This window comes from Archocentrus centrarchus, chromosome 6 (genome assembly GCF_007364275.1).
Source record: "Archocentrus centrarchus isolate MPI-CPG fArcCen1 chromosome 6, fArcCen1, whole genome shotgun sequence".
Classification (NCBI taxonomy): Eukaryota; Metazoa; Chordata; class Actinopteri; order Cichliformes; family Cichlidae; genus Archocentrus; species Archocentrus centrarchus.
The window spans coordinates 14,363,703-14,386,804 of record NC_044351.1 but is presented as its reverse complement, the minus strand read 5'-3'; the positions used below and the strand labels follow the sequence as shown (position 1 = coordinate 14,386,804).

At 40.0% G+C, this 23,102-nt stretch overlaps 1 protein-coding gene across 1 annotated transcript in view; it reads right to left on the bottom strand.

The window, feature by feature from the left end:
* nell2a (neural EGFL like 2a) overlaps nucleotides 1–23,102 on the bottom strand; it is a 75,811-nt gene that overhangs the window by 19,589 nt on the left and 33,120 nt on the right. The window contains 3 exon segments of the mRNA XM_030732290.1: nucleotides 3,536–3,631; nucleotides 5,820–5,942; nucleotides 15,017–15,142. Of these exon segments, the coding sequence (XP_030588150.1) occupies nucleotides 3,536–3,631; nucleotides 5,820–5,942; nucleotides 15,017–15,142 (345 nt within the window).

Below are 23,102 nucleotides of genomic sequence, written 5' to 3'. Positions count from 1 at the left end.
GAAAAAGATTAGCTCAACATTTCTTAACACAATCTGTTTCATTTCTGTAGGTAAAAAGCATCTTAGTGACCTACTGAAGAAGACAGACCAATTTTACTGAAAAATAAACAATATTTCTGCATTTGCTCATCTCTCACAAGCCATGCAATATACACAGTGCCAGCCTGGGGCTACCATGTTGACGATGTGGCATGTTCAGGGCACATATTACATGGTGGCCCTGCGTACATTTATATCCATGACTGAAGTGAATGTGCCCAGCCGCAGCTGTATCCTGCATAATTCATGATGTGTCAGAGTTCTCCACTAGCTGGTGTCTGTCTGTCAGCACTGCGTGTCCCCTGTCCCTCCCCATCTATTCCCCCTGAATGGCAATGACAAGGCAGCAAGTGCACCACACACACAGTAACAAGAACACACAAGCAGAAAGAGACAATACCATATTCACATGCATACACAGACCAAAAATACTAAACTTATGCATACCATAAAACACCAGTTTGCAACAGCCTGAAATAAGGAGGCTTGCTGACAATTTGCAAACTGTTGGCGTCCTCTCATACGTTAACGCATGCTTATAGGTGTGCGTGTGGATCTTGAAGAGCCCCTGTTCGGCGTCTTATGACAGGTCGTCAGTCTGCTGCTGCTGCAGCAGCAGAAGTGGTAGAGTCCCTGGGGAGGCCTCTAAAAGCTCACAGGGTTCTGGGAATGGGGAGCCCAGAGTTAGTGAAAGCTTTTCCATGTTCATTCACCAGCTCTGACTCTCCTCCTCCGGCAGCCCTAACTCTAGCAAGTCTCATTCCACATCCAAATGCAGAGAAAACTCACTAACCCCTACGCTCTAACCACCCATCTATCCCCTCACATCCTCCATTCCATCTCTGCATCATGTCTGTATCTTCCTTTCCACTTCACCTCCTCTCAACCCCCTCCTGCCCACAACCTCTCTTCTCTTTTCCTCCTTGAATTTTGCATCTGTCACTCTCCCCATACATCTCCATCTCTTCTCCCCAAACTGCTGTTCTCTCTCCCTCCTCCTGCCCATCCTCCTCCACCTCTTTACCACCAGTAGAGCAGAATATCCAACACTACATTAACCCCCATACATCTTTGTGAGCTTCTGCAGTAGACATGTCCGTCACTGGGAGCTCCTGTCACACTGAGGGGACAGTAAGAAAGACCCCTTCTTTCACATTGACTGACTGGTAAAGTCACTAAGCAGTGCCAGAAGCTTTAGCCCTATAGAATAGGGCCCTGATGGTGGTCCTAGACTCAAAAAAACAAAACAAAAAAAAAACATCAGGATGGTAGCTGTCACAAGGCTGACTTGGACGAGACTGCGAGAGAGTCAGATTGTGGGAGGGAGGCGTACACAACACAGCAGAGGCATCTGTGGTGACAAAAAAATCCTGCTGCCTGAGGCATGAGGAGCACGATTTGGTGTACATGTGAGAGCCTGTTTGTTTGAACCTCAAATTCTAATGAGCCGCAACGGGGAAGAGATTGATCCCTGAGCTACCAATCATCCACCCCCAATGGTGTCATTAAGAATTGTACAAGAACTGCATTTTTTCTGAATTTTCAGAGAAAATCTTGTGGAGAAAATTTAAAAAATGCAATTACTGTAAACATCTTGGGTCCTAGAATTTTTCACTTGTAGCTTTGGTACTGTTGAAATTTTAACAGTACAATGAGTGGAATTTTGCTCACTGCAGGAAAAATTTAAAAATAAAAAAGTGGTTTCAACATTTTGGGAATTGCATTTATTTGCTCTCTCTCCCAAGATTAAAATAAGACTGAGCTCATTCCTTTATGTCCATTAAATATAAAGCAAACAAAAGGAAATCGGTAACCCAGCTTTAACAAATGTTAAAAAAAATCTACTACAACCTCTAAAGACCACTAATTTCCACTTTATATCATTTTCAATTAATATAAAAAATGTTTTTGTATGTGTATTTTCTTTTCTGTTATTATGACATTGTGTTTTGCGTGGCATTTTGTATGTTACTGAGTACTGAGCAGGTGTAATGCAGGATCAAGCAATCAAGTTGCTAACATGAAAATTCTCATGTGTGATTGCGTAACCCTGAAAATATAAGTAGGGGAAGAAATAAGTTAACCTATAACAAAGCAATGTTTTCTATTTATTTCTTAGTCTCTACTTTTACAAAATGCAGTAAAAAAAAAGTCCTATGGTAACACTGCCCTATATTTTATACAGAAAAAGGTGGGGATCTAAAACACTATAGAAAGTAATGAAATGTGTGATTGCCTGGAACGTGCTATTACTAAGGGACGAGGTTCTCAGCACCTTCTCTGCCGCAAAATGAGAAGGATAAGGCATTATGGCAGGCAAGGTGTGTTAACACAATCTCTGTAGCTCTCTCTCCCTCTCTCTCACACACACACACACACACACACACACACACACACACACACACACACACACACACACACACACTCCTTCCTCAACATCTCAGGAAATTCATTTACTTTAAGACGGGCAGTAAAAAGAGTGCCTTGTAAAAAAAAAGGTCCTTTATGTGCAATCAATACCTGAACCAATGAGAAAGCAAAGGGGCTCAGTTTGCCTCATTCAAACACAAGCACACACAGTGAGAGAGCTGTCATGGCTTTCTATTGCTTTGGCCACATGTCTCCTGAAGGACACTCCATGAAAGGTTGAAACGGGTTATGAGAAAGATGTTGCTACTATAGATTAGACATATAATGCATCAAACACAGCCATAAGGATTATAGTGTTTCTTGGTTACCTTAAATCACCAATGCTGTAGGGAAACACACGCAGAGTAAGCCCTGAGTCTTATCACAATGTCTGATATATCTCCATCCAGGGGAGCAAGTTGTGATATGGTCTTAGTTTTAAATGCTAGCTGACTCAACACTCAATTAAGCTGTTGCGTCCTAGTTGATATCGTTTGCACAGCTGTAATGTGCATGTGGCATGGAGCCCATGAGGAGAATGCCATGCTCATTAATATGGGCTGTGATATGTATGGGGTAATGCCCATACTGTTGCAGCTGCAGTTCAAATCCTCCACTGGGCCACTGGAAGAGGTACAAGCTCATTACTCACCATGCAGGGCCGACCCACACAGTCAGACGCATTCATGGGCACGCACACAACCGCAAGCACATTCAAATACACACACAACCTAGATAATATAGGTAAGTGAGAACACTGAAAACAATTCAGCATTTACAGATCAGCTGTTTCTTCAAGGGTCAGAAAAGACAGCTTCACAAAGTAAGACGATCCCAGAAATGTCAAGATGACTAAAGAAACAATCTTGATCTTACGTAGCTTTCTGCAGCAACTTCCCATTTTCCTTCCTTTTGTCTTGATCTAAAGAGTGTAAAACACCCCCAAACAACCATCAACCACTTTTTTACACTTTTACCTCCTCTTCTGCTACTTGTTCTTTCTTGCACATTCAGTCAAAGGTTGTTTTTTTGTTTGTTTGTTTTATGAAACAAAAAATGTAAGCGTGTAGCAAAAACAAATGTTTACCTGTTTCACATCTCTTCCCAGTAAATCCTTGCTGGCAAACACAGTTGTTAGGTGAAACGCAGGTTCCCCCATTCTGGCACAATCCATCACACATTGCTGGAGATACACGAGAGGAGAAGAGCCATTACTCACCAAGATTAACGAGCATTAACTATGTAATTAGACCAGCAGCAGCATATGTATTTGCATACAGAATAAGAGCTAATTTGGTGATGTGATTCATTATAGGCTTGCACAATATTATTTTGCGTGATTAATGCATTTCACCAAGGTTAATTCAAAAATGTTCCTTATCCATGGGTAGGCTGTTAGTTAATGTGTCCCCAAAACACAGACAAGTCACTGAAGTTGACAAAATGAAATGGAAATAAATGTAATATATGCACAAATCATGCTATGCTTGCCAGAATAAAGAGAGAAAGGTACTGAAAACAAAAGAAAGCCTGTTTAGTAAGATGTGTAAAACACAGTGCTTACGTTTAATTTTTAAAGGAGCACTCCAAAAATTAAGAACTTGCACTTCCATTAAGCTGAGGGGACACATAACAGGCAGATGCAAGAGTCTCTGAATTGAAACAAAAAGGCTTGAGATTTTTATTAAATAATTTAGGCCAATAAGTATTCCTGCTTCTATCATCTATTTGTATGTGAATGTTTGTGTAGTATAGCACTCATCATGACTAGCAAAGTTATCTTAATGTGCAGCTCCACCATGAATAGATTTCTACTCAGGGAATAGATTAACCAGCTGAGGTCAGGTCAATTTTCTAGGAAGCACAGAGATCACATATAGAACTGCAAACATGACAGAGGCACTCATTAAATCTGGGTCACGGAGGGCTTTTCAGTGGGTGCCGGAGAGAGTATAACCACAACCACAGACTTGAGGACTTGCCAGAACAATGGTTCAAAATTAGGATCTTTGACAGAAATTTGACGAAGATGTGGCTGAATTAGAATATTTATTTTGCAAGATTAATTTATCTTTTAATTTTCAAAGCAGGTTTCAATGTGATACTTGCTCCTGACAAAGAACCAAAATACAAAGCAAAAAATACTGCATGGAAAACTCAATTGCTTTCTGGTGAGTGATGGTGGCTAACACCAACACGGGAAATTTAAGCTAACTTCATATCGGCAGACAACAGAGCTAACTAGCTAGCCCAACTCAGGGCTAGCTAGCAATTACTTGGTCTTAGTGAGGTGAAGTGAAGGGACTGTGATGATGGGGATGTATATGTGTAGGCGGGGCTTCACATATGTCACCACAGGTCATCTGCCTTAAAGGCGTGAATAGAGGAGACCTCATATCCCATAGTGTATGTGTTGCACCAAGTGAACTGACTGACAGTGAATAGTTTTCCACTTTGCCATTTTAAATTAGTTTTGTCCCAGAGAAGAAGAATGGATCATGTTCACATATGGTTTCTTCTTTGCATGACAGAGCTTTAACCTGCGTTTGTGGATGGCACGGTGAGATACGTTCACAGAGAGTCTGGAAGTGTTCCTCAGGCCATGCAGTGATTTTCAGCCTCGTCCCTTGTACAAAGAGATTTCTCCAGATTCTCTGAAATGTTTCATATTATTTACTGAAAATGATGGGATATTCAAAGTCTTTGCAATTTTATGTTGAGGAACCTTATTCCAAAATAGTTCCACAATTTGCAGGTTTTTGTAAATTTTGTGAACCTCTGCCCATCTTTACTTCTGAAAAACGCTGCCTCTCTAAGGTGCCCCTTTTATACCCATTCATGTTACGGACCTGTTGCCATTTAACCTAATTAGTTCGGAAATGTTCCTCCAGCTGTTTCTTTTTTAGCACCATTTACTTTTCCAGCCTTTTCTTGCTGCCTTTCCAACTTTTTTTGAGACGTGTTGCTGCCATCAAATTCAAAATGAGCTCTATTTTTCCTGAAACAGTACAATGTCTAAGTTTAAACATTTCATATATAGTGTAAAATATATGGGTTTCACAAATGATTGTGTTGTTTTTATTTACTTTTTTGGAATTAGGGTTGTACTTTGTGTGAGCAGTAAGCTGATATTCTCGAAGACTTGAGTGCAATCAGTGTTACTGGTGGACTGACGTGCTAAAACTGTAGGATTTTTATAGCCTTGAGGCTATTTAAATATTTTAGTATATAAAGTCTTTGACGCAAAACCTAAATTAGGAAAATGCTGTTTACTGAAACAAGCAAAAAAAAAAAAGGAAAAGAAAGAAAGCTACAGCGGTAGAACATCACATGAAGACGAATTTAATAAAAAGTTAAACTGCTCGCGTTACCTTTGCAAACGGTCCCATTGCCTGTGTAGCCCGGCTTACAAGAGCAGCTATGGCCTCCAACCATGTTGAAGCACAAGGCATTCTCATCGCAGTTGTGGAGCCCGCTGAGACACTCGTCATGTTCTGAAAACGACACAATAACACACGTATCAATCTGACCAAGTTGCTCACTATTACACAGTATACTTTATACAGCGCCTTCCTGAATAAAGCAGAAGAAAATGCTCTAGTAGCAGTTCAGAAATCACCTTCACATCTGCAAAGAACTACAGCTATCAAGAAAATAACACTTGATTAAAGAAAAGAGTGTTTATCTTCCTTGCAAATATCAGAAATGATCGCAGCCAGCTGGTAATTTGTTTTACTTTCCATTAAGGAAAAAAAAAAAAAGGACAAGATTTCCAACTGTGTCTTGTTTTAAATGTCTTGATAGTTAGACAGCTGTGAGTCTTGTAATAAGACATCAGTAACAAACAGCCAACTGGAGGATGAGTCATTTCTCTCTTCAGTCAAGATTTGTCATGAAAAATTGTCTCAGATGTTTTGCTGTAATTTGCCGTCTTTGTTTTTGCACATCATGTGGGACGGAAACGTCTGAGTGTCTGCTTTATCACAGCTGAAAATAAACTCTTTAATTTGCACATATACACCAATAAGGTTCTTCCTTGTGTAGCAGTTTACATACAGTATATAAGCCATTAGCCCTTAGCTTGAGTGTTGCAATTGGCACAATTGGCGTGTTAAGTGCCCACAGGAGATGTTTTATACAAGCATTAACAAAATGTCCCCTTAGAACTAGAACTCCCAAGCTCCCATCACTGCGGAGTTGGTGATATGGTGTGTTATGAATCACTGACAAGCTTGACTAATGGCTACAGCCCGTGACAACATACTGTATCCAACTGGCAAACAAATCTCTTTCCCTCTGTGAGGAGAACTTCGGGAAGGCTGAAGTGGCAAAATACTATCAGATGAAAGCCTGGAGTGAAAACCGTCCAACTACTAATACTGTAATGATAGCACACAAAGAAGAAAACAATTAAGCCATTAAGGCTAGTGGTTACGAATGCAAAATAATAATAATAAATAAAAAACAGCTTTTAAGGTGGTCTTCTTCTTCACAGAAGACAGAATGTCTTGTTACAGCTGTCAAGAAATCTCAATTAACTGCCATTTTTTTTAACTAGAGGCAACAGAAATTATAAATAGGCCTCTTTAAAAAATGAAGGCTGTAAATGAAACCATTTGAAGCAGCAGGAGAGACGTTTCCTGATGATATCACTCTCCATGTTTCTTCTTTTTTTTTTTTTTTTTTGCTCAAGAAGATGTGTTCTCAGACAAATGTGATTTGATTTGATTTGTCTTGCTGGCGCTGGATCGCAGCAGTTCCCTGAAAAAATATCATGTTCAGTTGTCACAAAAGTAGCCAGTATTACACCAGACACCAGTTCAGTCATTTATTCGCCTTTTAGGACACTGATTACATACCCCGAATTCATTAAATTCACTCATTTAAAAAAAGAAAAGGACTAAATTTTGCCTATATTCTTATTAATGAACTTATTAAGAAACTACCACTGGTGTGTTATTGGTATTTTAAATGTGTTTACACTGGTAGAATTGTAAGGCTTTGTTATATTTCATTGAAATGTGCTCACTTATTGACTCGTTTTTATTTTATCCTCTTTGTTTACTGTGGTATAAAACAAACGAACCATCTGCAATAATAAGTTATTGGAAAAATCTTATTTGAAGCTGACCCAGACTAAACAGGTAAAACATTTAAGCCAGTTCCCTTGCTATGGGAAGACGAAATTTAATGCATGTCTTTCATCTGCCCCTGAACACAAAGGCAGATCTTTATCCCTGTGAGAATCACACAAAAGTAGAATACTCATCCATAGTGTTTTGAAAAATCACATAAATATTGCATTCAGATAGGTACTTGCTTACCAAGCACTGTATACGCTAAAGTCTTGAAAACCTTCTAAACTGTATCCTTCTGAAATCTTCTTTTCCTTACTTAACATCTCTGTATCCCATCGCAGCCCAAGAGGCTGCGAAGCACAACCCGTTCATCAAAGCTCCATATTTTGGCAAAGAGCTCTCTCTACAACTACAATATTCCATCACTTAGCTGGAGAAAGCTTGTTTTAAATTCATATCGTCATGTGTTTGTAGTGAAAACTTTTAGAGGCTGCTAAATGGATAAGCAGTCAACTAAATCTCTCCGAAAAGGTTAAGACTCTTGAAAAACACACATACAAAGCATTTAGTGCTAATCTGGAGTAAACTGTTTGGACTGCTTCTTCGGGGGGGGGGCTTCGAGCTTGCCAGGAGACAGAAATAAACAAACGTCTCTCAGCTGTTTTCTCACATACATTTTCTTTAGACGTCAAGTAAACCTTTGGAACATTCTTTAATCAGAGAGATTGTATAGTACTCACTCATACGTATATTTTTTGCACAACTTGGGGCTTTTTATATGCATGCAGTTTTTAAAGACAGTCAAGACTGAAAGATGGCACCTGAAAGGTGAGAGGATCAGAAACCCGAGTGCTTGTTGCGGGAGACCTGAGTCGCATCATCCATTTCTCTGCCATCGCCCAATCCATTATATCTCCTGAGCAGACCGTGGGCTTTTCCAAATTGAAAGTGACATTGTGATGAGCTCCTCCATCGAGAGCATGATGTATGCGCGCATGTGTGTGTGAGATGGATTGAAGGGCACTCAGTAGGGCCCACTGTACTGCTCGTTCATACATGTCTCACACACAGACACACACACACACACACAAACCTTCCTGCTGTTGGGCAGAATTAAAGTCTGCTCATGGGCATATAAAAAGAGTAATAGGAGCACAGGAGAGAGGAAAGAGAATTAGGTGCTTTTTTTTTTTTCTTTCTTTCCAAGGTCACATCTGCCAGAGCAGCAAACACCAAGCTGTCCGTTTGAGCGGAGCAGCAGAGCCACCGGGTGCTCTGTGTGTGCGTGTTTGTGTGAATACAGAGTGTGTATTAGCACTGTGACCTGTGAGTTTAGTATTGGTTCCTGGTAATTTGGGTTATTTAGGAATTTAGGCTCATTACACTCCTGCACTCAGTGTAAGCGACTCCTAATTTAATCGCCAACTAAATCCCTAAAATGCGTACGTGTGTGGTAGCGTGAGAGAAGCATTTCCTTGCTGGCTGCTGCTGCTCAGGCTGTAGACAGATAAACAATCAATTATGTACAGCCTGTCACCAGGGATCTCTCTCTAGCTGTCTGTTTCTCCTCCCGCTTGACTCCATCCACCTTCTGCCAAAACAACACCAGTTTCATTGAGGTCTGACCTCTGGCTGCTTTCCTCAAAACAACCTAACCTTCAACTTAATTTTATAATCACAAACCTAAAAGGATTTTTTTTTTTTAATGTTCATGACACAAAAAAACTTCTGTTCCTTCCTCAGTTTGTCTGCTATGGTGAACAAGGGAACGGAAGAAAAGAAAAACTAAACCGCAACGAGCCAATAATCACATATTCCTCTGATATAATAAAGTTAAAGCCAGGTTTGCTTTTGTGATCTTGTACCATGTGCCTTTCATTTTGTTTTAATCCGACACCTGCATGAAGAAACATACCGTATGTACCTGGATGATGTGATGCAAAGTTTATTTCATCAGTGTTTTCCACTATTCGTTTACCAGAAACTTGAACAATATGCAAAAAGGGAGTTTTGAAACTGAATAGGAAAATATTAAAACATAAAAATTCATTTAATGTACTTCCAATTTTTAACTAGAAACGTGTTTGTTGAGAAACCTCTTAGTAACTTATGGAACACAAACTCTCTAGGGCACCTTTAAAATGCCAAAGACATAAGACTATTTTTAAACAGCGCCCATGGCAATACTATCTTTCAACCAGAATACAGATGTCCTTAAAAATTAGGAAAAAACTCCAAGTCAGCTGCAAGACCTTTAGAGTCATCAGACTGAAAGTCATCATTTCTAATCTCTGTTGTTGACAAACCCTCCCGCTCCACCCGTGGTCTTCGTCCATCCTTTACTCGTCCTCTCCGCCCAGCAATTCACTGGTTACTCAGCCTCAGGGCCCCTGTTCTGGTTATCAGAGGATTAGAACCAGAACACACACTAACTGCATACGCAACTTGGGAACAAGGTATGCATATGTACCCCTAGCAAAACACACACCTCAGGAAAGCCTTCTTTAATAACATTTAAACGGAGAGCACAACCAATCCGGTACCTTTCATGGATTAGCTGCTAATCTCACAGACCCGGGAGCACCTCGGGCACTTTGGGGAAAAGATGAAGACTAGAGGGGAAGGAAGAGGAGGAATCTTGACCTTCATGATGAAGGATACAGTGGGAAAAGAAAGCTGTGGACCTTTCCCTTACTGTAGGCTCGACCATACAGAGCCTCAGCTTTTGGTTGGACATATTTCATTTAAACAAGTACATGAAGTCCACATGTTCCAGTCTACCACCAGCTGGGGTCTAAGTCCATCCACCTCCCTCACTGCAGGTGGTTTTCATGTAAAATATGGTCTTCTGTCTGAGCTCGCTGACCCCCTGATAAGCTGAGGATAAATAAAACCGGAGTTCCATGCTGTTTCTCTCAGGCCTAAATCTGCAGATCAGCCCTTTAATACACTATCCTGCATATAAACACTCAGCCATGAAATGAGCTAAGGTCAATTTAATCCTCTTTACTAGGCATACTGGTTAATATGCAACACTGTAATGCATGTAGAAATGTGTCTATCAATACTGGACCCATTGTTTCTGCTGAGTTTGCAATTTGTTAATTGGTGAACGGCACTGCAGATGATAAAGTCACACATATATCATGCGAATGTACAATGTCAATAGGTCCTGAAGGGGGCGGTTAAATGTTTCCTCCCACAGCTGTAATATTTTATGTGTGAGCAACTCGGAGAAATCAGCATTCCCTTTGGACTCTTTTCAAACACAAGCAGATGTTCAGTTACTAATAAGCAGTAGATTCCCGCAGCCAGTAACTTAGCACCTTCCTGTTTTTACTGTCAATTACTGCCACCAGGACTACTAAGGTGGCACCGATCCCAGCACACAGGTATACATTAAGAGAAGTGGGTTTTCCTGCACATATATGAATTTTTTCCCATTAAAGTATACTGAAACCTAACTTGGCTAAAATTCAGCCGACTAATTAATCTAAGAGGTAGGATGACGCTATACCACTGACTGCATACTGTATCATGCAGTGATAGCAGTAGCATGAAAGAACACAGTCCAATAAAACAGCAGGGAGATCATGACGGTAATTTGACTGAAGCAGGGAAAAAGTCATTACATCAAGCCTTTGCATAAGCCTAGGTTTAATCACACAAATTGACTTTTATAAGGAGATGCATAGCTGTGTGTTCCACTACAGTGGCTTGAAGACATTTTAATAGGAAACTACATAAAATATAGTGACACAATTTAATCCGTTGGGTTTGTGGAATTAATCTTCATTGTGAATCTGGGGACTGAGCACACAGTGGAAGAAAGACAAATGAGTAGAACAATAAAACTTGCCCACAGCTCAGAAGACTAGAGAAAACACAGTGAGTGAAATCACATAAGGTACAGTGGCTGTCTACAGATAATATGAAAAACGACTGAGTAAGCAAGGATGTTTCTTTCCAAATAAATCACAAGAGCACAAGACAAAAAAGATGAATGTGCACTTGTTACTGCCTTAAAAAGCTATTCCTCAGTCTCAAATTTAACTTCTTTATGCCTGTTTTAAGAAGACATAAAAAAAATCCTTAACTTCGCTCTATTATTCCCTGATTTCCATTGATGAAGTAAGGTAGAAACTTTATGGTGGTGGTGGTGGTGGTGGGGGTGGGGGGCAGACGGAACAGGAAGTGGGAGGTTTCAAAATCGTCATGTTGCTGAGTCTCAGAGCTTTAATTCAAACTGCAATGGCACAGCAGGAAGTCTACGAGCCTAAATCTGCTGCTGAAGTGCGCAGGCGGCAGCCAGCTCCTTCACTATGCCGCCACTGGGTTAGTTTGCATTGGTGCAAATTGCTTTTTTAATTACAGGCACAGAGGAAATGCAGCATGTTGCCTCCTCTTCGGAACAGAGGGAGCTACTTAGCTGCAAACAACTGCTGAGGAATGAGGCAGATCTGCTTCTCATCCCTGATGTATGACATTGTGTCAGTCCCGTTGAAGGACAGCGACATTACATCATGAAAGGATTACTGATTTTTCCCTATGGATTTTATTCTTAAGTGGGGACCTGCATTTGGCATTTTAAAAGTGGGACATAGAGGTGAACTTTTACATAATCCTTTCACAATATGCTTTCCTGTATTCCTGCAGCATTCTTCACATTAAAGTCTCTGACACTGCAGAATCTCATCACTCCTTTGTCCACTGATTTCTGTCAGTTAGTACCATATATATGTTGCTGCCTCCTTGTTGTTGGTTTTTATTCAAAAGGCTGCTGGATACATAATAATAATAATGTATCATTTGTATCAAATGACATCCATATATATATATATATACAGACACAGTTTAAATCATTATTATATTAAGCTTTGGCTGGGCATAAACCAAGAAATATGGTACACATTTGCAAATCATGATTGAATTTGGGAAATTTTAATCCCCTCAGGCTTAAAATTCAGAACATTCATTAGATTTAGAACCTGAAAAATTATCAATAATTTTATGATTTTTCAACTAACTGTACACCGTGCATATCTAGAGAACATCCATGGCTTCGGGGCTAAGACAGTGAGAGCATTAATATCAATAATAATAATAATAATAATATTGCAAATAAAACAGGCAAGTGCTGGATTTAGCAGACTCCATCAACTCCTGATGGGATCTCCATTCCTAAAGCCCTGCCATAAGACTGCATTGAAAAGAGAAATGTTGCCTTTTCTCTTTGTTATGTCTTTGTGCAAATGTGGCTTTTTGTTTATAAATAAATTACTCCTTTGCTGTGTTTTTGCACAGTAAATGATCAAAATAGAATGATGTAATATGGGCCTATTTCTCTTATGGTTATGACCAGCAGTGCTACAAAGACAATCTATATAAGAAAGGTGGCAAAACATCTACACAGGTTGATGTGGTTCCAACTTTGATCATGAACAAATGGATGTGCCGCCTCCATGTACAGGTTTGCTGTTTCTCAGGTTCTCCTTTTTTTTTTAAAGTGAATAAGTTTTAGCCAACTACTGGAATCCTTTAGAAAACTTTAGAAAAAGTTTGGAGTAAATACGTTATATAACAAACAAGTGACTTTTCTAACAATACAGAGCTGAGAGATGGAAAGTTTTCCTGCTCAATAAATATACGTGATTACTTGGCAGTTTGACAAAGCTGAAGTTTTAACAAAGCAAGGAGACAGAATTTGTAATCTCCATTAAGTCAAAGCAATTTAAAATTGATTTAATACTTTATCTCAGCAGTCAGTGTTTTCTTTACCGTCAGCGTGTGCTGAATTATACACTGCTCAAGAATATTAAAGGAACACTTTATAAACACATCAGATCTCAATGGAAGAAAAAAAAAATCATATGTGTTAGGAATGAAAAGTTGCCACATCATTTGATGGAAATGAAAATTATCAACCTATAGGGTGCTGAATTCAAGGACACTCCAAAAATCGGCGGCAAGCTAGTCCATTTTGCCAAAAGTTCATTACAGAAACTCAAAATTGTACTCAGCAGTTTGCATGGCCCCCACGTGCCTGTATGCATCCCTGACAATGTCGAGGCACGCTCCATATGAGCCGACAGATGGAGTCCTGGGGGATCTCCTCCAAGATCCGGACCAGCTGGTGAATTGCAAGTAGCTGTGGCAACCATCTACTTGTCCAGCCCTCAACCTCTGGGTGACCGCTTTTGTTTGCAAGGTGATTGCACAGGTTGTCTTGTGGGATGCAACTGGTCTCCAAACAGCTGCAGTCGGACTTGAACTGACAGGAATTACTCTCAGCCAGATTAGCAAAGTTTTGCAAATAATTTATAAACAGACAGATTGAAAAGATGTTGCACTCAATCTGAGTCACTCTGAGCTCATGAGCACAACTTGTCTGCGATGTGTCTCTTTCCAATAGGGGACTTGACTCAACTGGTTGCCAACTGGTTACATTCTGGTTACAGAGCATCTATATTATTTTGCAGTTAATTGCTGCTTTGCAGCAACTATGTCATTATTTGTGGAGGAATTTCTGAATTTATTTTTAAAATATAGGAGGTTCTGGGTGGACTCTGAATTTAAGTACTTAAACTGAATGTCTGCATATCTAAGTACACAGCAACACATTTTTGCTGATTTATCACAGTAAATCACTGCATTATCACAAACAGGATGCATGTAATTGCCAAGTTAAACTCAATCATCGCAAACTGATTCCGTCTTATTGCCATTTTATCGCCGCACTAAAGTTGCTTTAAAAACAGCAGCTGACTGCGAGTTGTCTCAGATCTGGTCCTTGTCTTTGAAGCAGCCATTAATTAAATTAAACTTCATTGTGCATGGTCGCAACTTTGGTTGTGCCGCAGTCTTCAACTACTGTTTTCCCTCAGTGTGACTGTAGCTATTAAGTGACCAACAGACACAAATTAAATACTGACATTTATGCCTACATGTGCACATCAAGGGATAGATTCACAGACACGTGTCTAACCAGCCACCGTCTCGACTGTGACAGAAAAACGGAGAGGAGGTGTAGCACATGGCAAAGGTTTACAGCATGTTTTGCAGGTATTGCTTGATACCTATGCCTTCCTGTCATAATGTGATTTTTTTTATTACACAGCTTCCTCATTCTGTCACACACTGCTGATAACTCACAATGTTTATATCTAAATGTCTGGCTGATTCTTGCTCTCTCTGTCTCCAGAAGTCTCTGCATCTTTTGGCTGCAGTACTTATCGTTATGAAATAAAATACCATAATACCATCCTCCAGTGCATGACTAAAGATGTTAATGAAATTATTTCTGTCTGGCAGTAACCTGCTGCAAGTATATAGGTCTTCACGCCCATGCAAAGACTCCATCCTTGTGCATATGACTTGAAGTTGACTGTTAGGAATCTCTCGGCAAAAATAGCTGAAACTGAGAACTAGAATAATAACAGAGTCTCCTGTGCTTGATTCCCGCCTGTCAAAAGGCCAGCAGAGGAACTCACCTGTGCAGGAATAGTCATCGATCCTTATGTAGCCCGTATGGCAGATACACATAAAGGAACCAGGGGTGTTAACACACATAGTGTTCTCCCTGCAGTAGTGCTTCCCTTCAGCGCACTCATCAATATCTGAAGAGAGGGGAGAGAGAAGCAGAAAGGGGGGGGGGGGGGGCAAAGCAAGGTGAGATGAGGGTTGCTCACTGAGAATTCTGTCAATTGAAAACACAGCTAATGAAATTACTGCCAGATAAAAAACAAGCAGTTATCTCCCATGCTGAAGTATGATGGTATATTGATTACTATTATCTAGGGGCTTATAGATACTATTACTTGTCACTTGAACATGAGCATATGTTGCTTCTGGCCACTTGCTGAAAGAAATCTCTTGTTTCTCCTTGTTAACGTTATCCCCAGTGTTGTATTCAGGCCTACTTGGGGGAAGTGTGTCTCCTCAATGCTGGGAATCACCTTGCACACGTGTAGAGCCAGTGAGAAAGTGCCATTTGAATTAATCAGCGGGAGACGTCAAAATGCAGAGGGTTTATGAAACTGGCACTGAAACACTCAGTTTTCAATCTATTAAAATGAACTCACGCAGTTGCTTAGCTGTATTTCTCCCGGTCATTCGGATGATCTCAGTGCTTTGACCATGGGCTGAATTTTATATCTTTTAGACAGACAGTGTTGGCTAAGAATCATTCTGATGGAGAAGTTCATTATAAAAGCTGTGCACAGAAATACGGACATTTTCACTCATTCTGGGTGATTAAGCCTCTGCTAAGCTCGGCAGAGCTGTGTTGGGTAGTACATGAGATTGTCAAATAACACTGTGTACAAAAAAACCCCGATGACAATAACAGTGGGATAACAGCTGCAGTGGGAGTGAAAGTGATGTCAATAAAGGGCCGTGTATGCAGAGTCTCCATGGAGGTCTAATCGAGCAAAACGAGGAGCACCTGTGAGGGCGTAACACGGCTGTCTAAGCATTTTAGTTATCCTCTTAAATATGATTGTATGGCACTGAATTTATATTTCTTATTTGTAATATTAAACCTCTTCACACCAATGCTGCATAAAAATCTTTATCATAAAAATGAATGAAACATGTTTCCCGCTTTAAGGGCAGGGACACGATCACACAGAAAAAGCATCTCATGTCTGTGCTTGACTATGGAAATATCCTTCATTCTCATGCTACTCCCTCTACCTCAAACACTGTGATGCAGTTTATCATTGTGCTGTGCATTTCATTACAGGAGATAAATTTCATACTCATCACTGCGCACTGTATGAAAGAGCAGGCTGGCAACAAGAAGAGAACCCACACTCTGTCATTTTTATTTATAAAGATCTCCTGCAAAAGCTACCTCACCATATCACCACTCTTCTCAAATTTTAAAACAACTGCCGACTAGAAAATAATTTAAGACTGTTTAAAAATATATTACAGAGAATTTTAAAACTTGAATGACCCGTCTCGCTGGCTGACGTTTTAACTTCAAATGGTGATATCTTTTAGTGACTCTTAGGCTTTGTTATGTCTGGCTTTACATATTCTTTGCATGCACATGCATTTACATTTGTCTTGTTTATTTATTGTATATATTTGTTATTTTGCTGTGTCTTTCTCTGTTCTCAAGTCTTAAATAAAGGTTAGGGTTAGGTCTGCTCAATGAAGTTGCATGATTTCATGATTTTTAGTATCTATGCTGTTTGCTTCACGAGCTGTTTACTCACTTGTTAGGTCAAATTTTTCTCTCATTTCATGAATTGATATGAGATCCCCTCAGGTCCATCTCTGCTCACATGCAGAAACTAAGAGATTTTTTTTTAACTATTTTTGTGTGTCATACCACACATTTATCATAATCCAGTACAACAGGATTATTAGATGCTTTTTTTTCCTAAACTTTGAAATACAGCAGTAAGCCTGATTTAACAGTGCGTGTCTCTAAGATGTGCCTGGGTGGAGTAGATTCCCTTAAAAAGCTGCTCAGTAATATCACTGCGAGTTAGGACATTCAAGTCTTACTCTATCATATGATCAGTAAAGCAAAGACCACTCTAACGCTGGGAATCTATTATTCCAAATAAATTCAGGGAAGGCTTTTAGTCTCTGGAATGAGTTTTCTCATGGGAGCAATAGAAGATAAATTTTAGAGTAAGTATTAATTTAAAAACAGTCATAGCTTAAAATGAATGTTTCCATTAATCATTGCTTATAAAATGTCTTATTCCATATTTCTTATAAAGTTTAAACTAAATGTGCATTACTTAAAAATATGAAGACATCTGTAATGACTTTCAACTTCTGAGTGGTAGAGCATGATGACTTAAGGACACAGGACACAGCTAGCTAGACATAGCTAGCTGTGTCCCCAGTCTTATTAGTCTGTCCTTTCTATGAATGGGAAACAGTCATCCATCCATTCAGCTGTCTGGAACTCTTGCTTCTCCGTCTTTGTTGGATGTGTACACAATTACTTCCTAACATGTTACCATGACAACTTCATTAACCAATGCTGTGTCAGGGCTTTGTTTTTAGAGGTTTTATGCCTCATGGTAGTTAACAAAACAAACTTTGCTAGTGCAGCTTTAAGAATATAATTTATTAGATTGTTTTTCCTTCTCACTCTCATGATTCCAAATTTGGATCCATATTAGCTGTTGCCTTAGCAACAGCTATTCCTGGGTTCTAAACCGCATGCCAAACCTTCAGACAGAAGATGCAAAATACTGCCAGGGTAAACAAAATAATCTAGATAATGTGATGCAATCAAATGCAATTCAGTCAAACTGAACAAACCCAGCCATGTAACATCCACGAGGCCTTTATTTCTACTGACAATACAGGTCAATTGTAGACATTTTATGAGAGACAAGTTCTATAGTTCTTGACATTACCAATTTATTATTAATTCTCTGTATTTAGTGTCTATAAGAGAGCAAAATGATACAAAACCACTGAATATGTTCTGTGCCAGATGCTTTTGCGAAGAGCACTTGAAATTGAATTTCAATAGATTTGCATTGGCATTCACTAGGCTTGCATGTCCTTGGGTAGTGCACCGCCCACCACCCAGCAAACTAAGAGCTCAACACCTGCCTACAACTGTCGCATTCACATTTACTTGGACTTCTTCCTTTCACAGTTCCATCAATACTTGCCGCCTTAAGCTATTCAGCGGCTTCACAGATAAATAAGGCAAAAAGACAATCACAAACCACCTACAAAGGTGCATGTGTCCTTCACTATATGGACGGAGGCCAAACACCTTAGTAGCTTTGAAAGAAAGAGGAAACAAAGTGAAGAGAGCAGGATGAAAATGGAAATTAAAGGGAGGGGCAGACAGCAGGGCAGGTAAGTAGAAGAGCTGGATTAGAGATAAAGATACAAGAAGCTATAATGCAGAGCCAGAAAAACTGGAGATGAGACAGATAGGGACAGAGAGGGATTGACTTGAGAGATTGAGAAGTGAGAGCGATACAGAAGACAGTGGGAAGAAAAGGGCAGGCAAACTTGTAGAATAAGCATACACAGTGAGAAAGAGTTTTTTTTTTTAAAAAGTGGTGAAACATGTGTAAGGGAGTGAACAGCTGAGATAGCAGGAGAACGAGATTTAGATGGCAGAGAAACAGAAGAGGAGCGAAAGCACCAGAAAGGTATTAACTGCAGCTGAAGAGGCAGTAGGAGAAGAAATTTAGTGTGTTCACTGTTGCAGTGGTAACCTTCAGCACAGATCTGGTGACAGCTTCCCACTTTCTGATTGGCCATCCATAGTGCAGCTTTGACTTAGAGCCTATTAAGTATAACCATCCATCCCGCCCCTGGTGACAGGAGTTACGTTTGCTAAAACAATATGTTAGGGGGTGAGATGATGAGGGCAGCGTGACTGCGTGGGGGAGAGAAACCATCTCCATCTCCATTAATGCACTCCATTTTCTTGATTGGCCTGTCACATGGACACACGTGATGCCCTAGGCAAAGAAGGCTGGCCAGGAGTCAGTGGCAGCCTTTATCACTGTATGGAGTGCTTGGGGTCAATCTGTTGCCACACAACGATGGATGGCTAGAAAGTGGCTATGTTCTTTTTTTTTAAAACCTTTATTATTCATGCATAACTACTGCATCAATCATAGTCATATCTGAGGAGATTGAATAGCTTTGCATTTTTTGGACTAGAAACATTCCTCTTATGCATAGAGAGTGATGTCTTTAAGTTCATGTTGCCAGACAACAATCACACATGACAATGTGCAAGTCACTTCATTTTTTGGGGGGAAAAAATTAAAAAGATATAAAATACTGTTTGAATGATATTTAGGTCATCAGCAGCAAAATCACCCTCACTGATGGAAAGCATCTTACTATTACAGTATGGATCTGTGTGGGTTCTCTCCGGGTACTCCGGCTTCCTACCACAGTCCAAAGATGCAGTTTCTAAATTGCCCATAGGTGTGAAAGTTGGGAATGAGTGCGAGTAGTTGTCTGTCTCTATGTGTTAGCTGTGCGACAGGCTGGCGACCTGTCCAGGGTGTAACCTGCCTCTCGCCCTATGGCAGCTGGGATAACACTCCAGCTTTGGAAATTTCTAAAAAGCTGCCAAAAATGCCTGCATACCCAAACATGTTTATATATAAAGATATATGTATTCAAATACATAAAGCATACAACAAATGTTATTACCAATTGTTGTGTTGACATTTAAATATTCCCTCTACTGTTAAGTGATACCACAACTACAGTATGTAAATAGGAAATAGCAACTTCTCTTACTGCTTGCATGGTAGGTAGTTTTTAATAGGGACATCCTCACTAGTCGTGTCTCATACTGCAGTACAACCAAGGTCTGGGAGAACGGAGATAACAATACCATTTCCTTTGGACATCCAACAAAGGACCCTAAATCTGTCCCATTCCACCAGCAACTCTTTCTCTCTCCAGCTCTTCATCTCTCTTTATTTTTTGTCTTTTTCATCTGTTCATTCATTCCCTAACCAGCTCACTTACTCATGCAGACAGTTTCCAATAAACAGCAGAGGAGCCAGGCTTGCCAAAATATTGTCTGATATTCCTCAGTAGTCAGTTCCTTTCAAACGTACTACTGTCAAAAGAGAAATAAGAAAACAAGCTGTCCCTGCTGGCCAATCTGTGTTCCACTCAGCAGATTACCTAAACCGTTGGCCTTGGTTCCTCACGGATGGAGAAATGTGTTGGAGAATGTTATAAAGGGTCTTTTTTTAGTCTGAGGGAGTGGCCCGCGCATTGTGATGTTTCAAGTGGCACTGCAGGGTGAGCAGTACCACTTGGAAGTGGTACTGTTCAAGAAACTAATTTACTCTAAATAAACTACCTTTTTTAATCAAAAGAAATCTATTAAATAGCATTGCAGTGAGGTGCTTTTGAATCTGTCTGGTTGTTAACTTCTGCATTCTTTAGGGACAATTACTTACTTTCATTTATGCCTGTAGGGAAATCGCAGTGGGAAAGAAAAACAGTCAAATGAGCTTCTTTGAAATGGAACAAAGATGATTCTCTTTTGAGTCATTACCTAAGGATGAACTACAGATCAGCAGAAAACTGTTTTCAGCATATTTTCAACTTGCCAATTTGGACAATCACTCCTAAACAAGCAGGCCTGAAAACACCCAAAACAAATATGCGGAACGTCACTGTCAATTTGGGTAGGAGCAGGAGCCAATTAAGAAGACTGAGTGCAGAGAATACCATTAGGAGGCAACAAGAGTATAAATCATTCTGAGAGTGCAGTCGTCTAAATATCAGACACACTGTAATCAATCACTGTAAACTCTCAGAAGCCTACCTGTTTGAGAAGAGTATCACTGCAAGTAGAGTTGCCAGAAGGTGTGTGTGTGTGTGTGTGTGTGTGTGTGTGTGTGTGTGTGTGTGTGTGTGTGTGTGTGTGTGTGTGTGTGTGTGTGTGTGTGTGTGTGTGTGAGAGAGAGACCATGTGTTGTTGTTTCTTGTCAGTTTGTGCACACAATCTACATCATTCAACTGCACATTACAAATTCCACATGGGAATAAAGTTTCATCCAATTTAGCAACAATCCTAGAACCTCTAAACATCTAACAGCCTTTGAAGTGCGCACAGGTGTGTGTCATATTAAACATGCACTTTTTCCTCTTCGATTTGGAATGACTCAAGTGAAGGCTGGTGAATCTCATGGACAAAACTGCCTTGTTATTCTCAGCAAGCCTGAATGGGGTTTTGGTCTCCATTAAGGCTGTCATTAATCTGGGAAGTGTTTTCAACCATGCGTAAATCGATTGAGCATCGTCATCAATCACTCGTCACTCTGCGACTATTTGTAGCCAGCAGGCCAGAGGTCTAAACAATCAGTAACAGAGGAGCAGTAACAACTACCAGAGCTCTCTGAAATGCTGATTACAAGGTCACACTTAGTCTTGAAATATGCTTTGCTGCATATTAAGGCTTACTTTAAAGACATGAATACAGTATCCATTACACAGTTATTACACAGTTGGGTGCATGAAAATAGATAGGAGCGGTTACCCAGCTTTAAAAGGGTTCCCCTACTCTTACTGCCCCAATTTTTTTTTTTTAAATATTTGGATTCTTCACTGAATTTAAAGCACCCGTAACACATTGATAAAAAGTATAGCTGAGTGTGATCCCATCTGGAAAAAAAAACACAGGGAAGTGATCTCCCACGTGACATTTAAAAGGTAGTGGGTGAGTTTGTTGAGACACTGTTATTTACACTGGAGGGAACTATCTCAGTGATGGTCGGACTGTCTGCTGTGGGTGACATTTCGGCAGGGTTACAGAGGTAAACACACATGACCAGTCCGGATGTGTATTTGTTTCCCTGTGTGTATATGTGTGCCATTCATCAAAGTATGTTGGGGTCAGGGCCCTAGCAGGTGGGGAGCCCAAAGGCTCAGGGCTCATCCCAGCAGTGATTGGGTTTTGGAGCGGGCCGTGCTCTTCAGTCAGTGCCAATTAGCCTGCTGCCACCTTGTGACATTTAAAAGACAGCTGCAGCAATGGGATTGGTCTGCGCACACACATGGTGTACTTCCACATCATGTGCACACACAAAGTCAGGGATTATGGGTAATAACACATTCTGTGTGCAAGCAGTCTAGTCCTTTTAATCAATTATTAAAATGCTTGTGTTTTTTTTCTCTGTCAAACAAAGTCTCAGTATCTTGTCTTTTGGTCTTTGCTAGGTTGTGGTTTTTTCTTGGTTGCTTTGTAATGTTTTTACAGTATGCATTTGGACATGTGTGTATTTATTGTTCTTGCTCATTTTAATTATTGATAACAAAAAACAAAAAATGCAAAGGTAGCACAAACTAGTTGGTAACATCAGCCATTTGCATGTAGACAACAAATTAGCTGCTGCCATCTTTGAAACGGGTGCATCTGACTGAGAAACTGAGGACAATCAATCACAAGGTAGTCATGCACTACACCATACCCTGCTTTATTGTCTTTATTGTTTTGAACTAACGGATAATAATTTACAAAAAAAAAAAAAAAAAAACATCATCTTGTACCACATTTGATTTAAAACATTTCAACTGAGACCATAAACTCATCAGGAAAATGTTTACTTTGCTCATAAATAATTTTAGAAGTAGGCACTTTTTCTCATAGACTTCTATACAGTTGGACTTCTTTTCGCAACCACTGTTGCGAAGTGGCCTTTTGCTGGCCATTAGAAAGAGTGCATGAATAATATGCTCCCACAATCACTTAATTTTGTCATTTACTATGTGGGAAATAATTACTGAATTTGCAAATTTGCTTGCTTACAAAGAAATGAACAGTCTCTGATTTTTATGGCTTTAGTCACCAGGTTTGCACACATCTCAGGAGGAATTTTGGCTCACTCCTCTTTACAGAAACCCTCTAAATCCTTTAGGTTTCTTGAATGCCATCTTGGCAACTTGAAGTTTTAGCTCCCTCCACAGACTTTCTATAGGATTGAGATCTGAAGACTGGCTAAGCCACTCCATGACCTTAATGTGCTTCTTCTTTAGCCACTCCTTTGTTACCTTGGTGGTATCTTTTGGGTCATTGTCATGCTGGAAGAC